General features: G+C 56.4%; 1 protein-coding gene across 1 annotated transcript; it reads right to left on the bottom strand.

The window, feature by feature from the left end:
• Positions 1-523: 523 nt before the first annotated feature.
• LOC308288796 (non-lysosomal glucosylceramidase-like) lies at positions 524-3,100 on the bottom strand (the record flags this gene model as incomplete). The annotated part of the gene is made up of 1 exon (XM_080730266.1): positions 524-3,100. The coding sequence occupies one exon, from the start codon at positions 3,098-3,100 to the stop codon at positions 524-526; it is 2,577 nt and encodes an 858-aa protein (XP_080586392.1).
• Positions 3,101-4,023: the final 923 nt, after the last annotated feature.

Here is a 4,023-nt window from a genome sequence, read left to right as displayed (position 1 = left end):
TATAGCGCCACCAGGACGCCTGGCCTGGTGGAGACCTTCTCGGAAGAGCACTGCTTCTAGTTTGTGTTATAAAATTATGATAAAAGCTAAACTTACAATACGTTTCATTATGGATTCACAGCCTCACAGAACGGATGTGAAAAATTGGTTAAAGGGAATGTATTATAATGGAATGGAATATCTATTATGACTTACGGTTGATAAGGTACGGCTTGCTCACGGTAACAGGGGCTCCAATTAAAAACGAAAAACATATTCAATACACATTTTACAGAAGTTTTTTCCCAACTCAATTCTCACATATTTCATCCAATAGAGGTAGAGATAAAAGAGAAAAAGCAGATATTAAAGAGGGTGGAAAATTGTCTGTAAAACGGTGCTTTGTTGGTCCGCTAGTATTTTCCTCTACATCTGCCGCTCCCTCTAAATCTGTTCACCGAAAATAGCAAATATACAAGCTCACAATCCATTTGTTGCCTGCGATGGATTGTGTAGATCTGTAATCTTTTCTGGATACGTGTGCTTAGTTGCGTCCCTGTTCCTCGTCTGCGCTCCCTTCCTGGTGGAGTTTGTTTTGCTCCAGTGCGTGCTGGATGGCCCAGATGCTCAGAGGCCTCATGTACGCCAGGGAGCGGTAGGCGTCCTTCTCGCAGTACGCCTCAGGCGTCTGGAAGGCCATGCCCAGCCTCTCCCACACGGTCCGGTAGCATCCCTCCGCCGTGAGAAGCCCTTCCGCAGTCATGCCCTCGTGGACCATGGTGGCCGCCAGTCCGTACGCCACCCCGACCCAGACCTCGTCCGACACAAGGCTGGAGTGGTCGGGCGTGCCATCGGGTCGCATTCCGTTGACCGCGCCCATCTGGCCCCCGGCGAAGCCCATCACGTTCAGGTCAAAGATGGACTTGAGCGCGCTGCGGACCTTCTCCTGGGGGAAGGCCTGGAACTGGCCGTGGCCCAGGCCAGAGGCCCTCAGGAACCAGTGCCCTGCGCACTGGTCCGCCATGACGCTGGTGGACAGCTCCTGCCCGCTGCTGTCGTAGTTGTAGTACCTGCCGTTCCACAGCAGCCGGTCGAAGGCCGCGCCGCCTCGGTCCAGGATGTCCCGGAAGCGCCGGTAGGCCGCCTCGCTCTCCGTCAGCTCGGCCATCTTGCACATGACGACCGCCGACGCCAGCCACAGCCCGCCGCAGTACGCGCTGGGCCCCGTGACGCGCCAGCAGTCGTACGTCTGGTCAGCGTACCCCGAGTTCTCGATCAGGCCGTCGCCGTCTAGGTCGAACCTCATCTGGGAGTCCATGACGGCCAGGCACACGGGCCACATGTCCCGGAGGTACTGGCCGTCGCGGGTCAGGTGGAAGTCTCTGTACACCTGCAGGACGAACTTCGAGTTCAGGTCCTTCCAGTCGGCGGTGTCATGGATGAGGTACGCATTGAGCCTCTGCCACGGCTCGTCGTCCGGGTCGCCCACGTCGTGCGGCACCACGTTCCGGGCCTTGACAGCGGAGTAGCGGCCGCTCATCAGGTGGAGCCTCTCGGTGGGGTCGTGCCGAGCCACGCTGCCGGCGATGTCGTACTGCAGGCTCAGAGCCAGCTTGGGCCACAGCATGATGAGCGCAAAGGACGCGTAGAAGTGCACATCGTACGTGTTGTACATGCGGTACTCCTGGCCCTCGAGATAGGCGAACCGGCCGTACTCCTTGATGACGGCAGGCTGGGCGTCGGGTAGCCCCCCATCCTCGCTCCGCGAGCCGCCGCTCACGTCCACGTCCTCGGGCAGCTCTGTCCACACCGTCCCCCCATCCGCCACGAAGTACAGCTCGTTGAACAGGGCCGACTTGTACCAGGAGGGCAGAGAGCCGTCTCGCAACACAGGCCCCTGCCACTCCTCGATGCTCCTCTCCCACTGCCTGTAGTGTGTCAGGGCATAGTGGCCGAGGGAGGGCGCAGCGTCGCCCCGCGTCCCAAAGTAACGGGCGTACCTCCTGATATGCACTCGCTCCCTGGAGCCGAAGGTGATCTTGGGCATGTCCCAGGCCAGGCTGAACTCCAGGGCGCCGTGGTCCCGGGGCGGCACCGAGCACCCGGCCACCAGAGCCGCCGCCACCCTCTGTCCCCGAGGGGTGGGCGGGCTGGGGCCCGCGGGCGAGCCCAGCCGCCCGTCCGCGAAGAGGTCCCTCCACAGGGCATCACCGCTGCTCCCCTTCGGGTGGAACGCTGTCTGGTGGCTGATCTCGCGCCCGGGCTGTTCCCGGGTCGCCACGCACAGAGTGTAAGGGTTCGCTGCCGTGCGGTGGTGCAGCAAGACCCCGGACACGGCTTCCCCCTCCTTCTCCAGGCGGAACGGCTCGTTCCAGTGTCCCCCGCCCTTGTCGTCGCTGCGGCCCGACCCGTTGACCAGCGTGAACATGACAGATATGTCCAGTGCGTGCTCGTTGCCGTTCTCTATGTCCCACGCGAACACCGCCGCCGGCAGGCTGGAGTCCTGGTAGTCGTGGGGGATGACGGGGGAAACCTGCCGGCAGGTCAGGGTGACGTTCTGCCCGGGCAGGTGGTACACGGTCCAGGCCCGGGGGTAAAGGGCGTGGTAGAACGCGTGCTCGCCGGGGTAGCCCCAGTTCCATTCCTGCAGCGTATTCGGGGGCCTCTCCACTGACAGCACCTGCTGATAAAGCGTCAAACCCGCTCGGCGTACGCACACCGTGAACTGGTTGGCTATGACGGTCTTGTAGTGGTACATCCCCGGGGTCATTTGCCACCTGCAGAACTCCCCCCGCCAGCCTCTGGTGATGGTGCCTCCCCCGATGCCTCCGAGGGGAGCGCCGTAGATCTGGCGCAGGGGCAGCGCACCGAACACATCGATGAATGGCACCTTCTTCTCCACGCGCGTCTTCTTGTACCACCACAGCAGGTACCGGACCCCGAAGCAGAGGTGCTCCAGGATTTTGGCCAGCGAGAGTTGTCTCGCTCCCAACGGGTGCCTCTTCTCTTTGAACTCGTGCGCCAGGCAGATCCGCCAGCCCTCCTTCGGCACGCGATAGCCCGGCGCGTCGGCCGCATACTCGCTCATGAGGTCCGCGGTGGACTTTTCACCCCAGTCCATGGTGTCTTCCTCCCGCAGGTTTACTCGCTGAAGTAATGTTTCTCAGACCTACCGTTAAGTCACTGCAGGCAGCATGACATCACCGTCTGTTGTAAAAGAGCTTTAACTACGTCTTGTAGGAGTTCTGGTCTATGTGTGTAGGAAGGCTGGGATTTGAACATGGAATCACTGTGACAGGAGTCTGAACATTAACCGACATAAATTTGCGTGTGCACCAGATTCGCTATGAACTCTGTCAGCACTTTTATATATGCCCAAACTCTCCCACGTTGGTGCATCGAAGACGCACGCTGCTTAACTGGAAGTGTAGCTTGCACACTGCCAAGCAGACTGAAGACTTTTTTAATTCAAACTATGATTATCTTATTTGAAAATTCATTTATTATTCAATTATATTTGACTATAGGTTCAAATTTGTATTATTCTTCGACAGGCGTAACAGATAGGGAGGTGGACTTTAGATATTGTTGGCTGCAGCCGCGTTCATGCTGCCTTTCAGCTACTGTAGTCACTAGTCTAGTCACTGGTTTAAACAAACATTCATATTCAACGACTTTCTCAAGCTTTTATCCTTGGAGTCGCTCTTCTTACATGACCAAAGTTGAGACCACCCACACATGCATGCATGTGTGTGCATACACATTAAGTGTTTCCCATTACTTTAATAAACTATATTGTGGCGACCATAGTCTCATAATGAACGTTCATCATAATATATATCATATCATGTCATAGTTTCAGAAAATCCTGTGGGAAACACTGCACATTCATTTTTCCCTGTGTGTATTTGCTTTTGGAAACCTTGTTGCATGTTTTTATTAATTAACATTTTGTATGTTTTTAGTATAAGGATGTTTGTCTTTTCTTTTACGGTTGCAGAAGCACACACACACACACACACACACACACACACACACACACAC

This window comes from Nannobrachium achirus (genome assembly GCF_963921795.1).
Source record: "Nannobrachium achirus genome assembly, chromosome: 7".
NCBI classification, from domain to species: domain Eukaryota; kingdom Metazoa; phylum Chordata; class Actinopteri; order Myctophiformes; family Myctophidae; genus Nannobrachium; species Nannobrachium achirus.
This window is presented reverse-complemented; position numbering and strand designations above follow the sequence as displayed.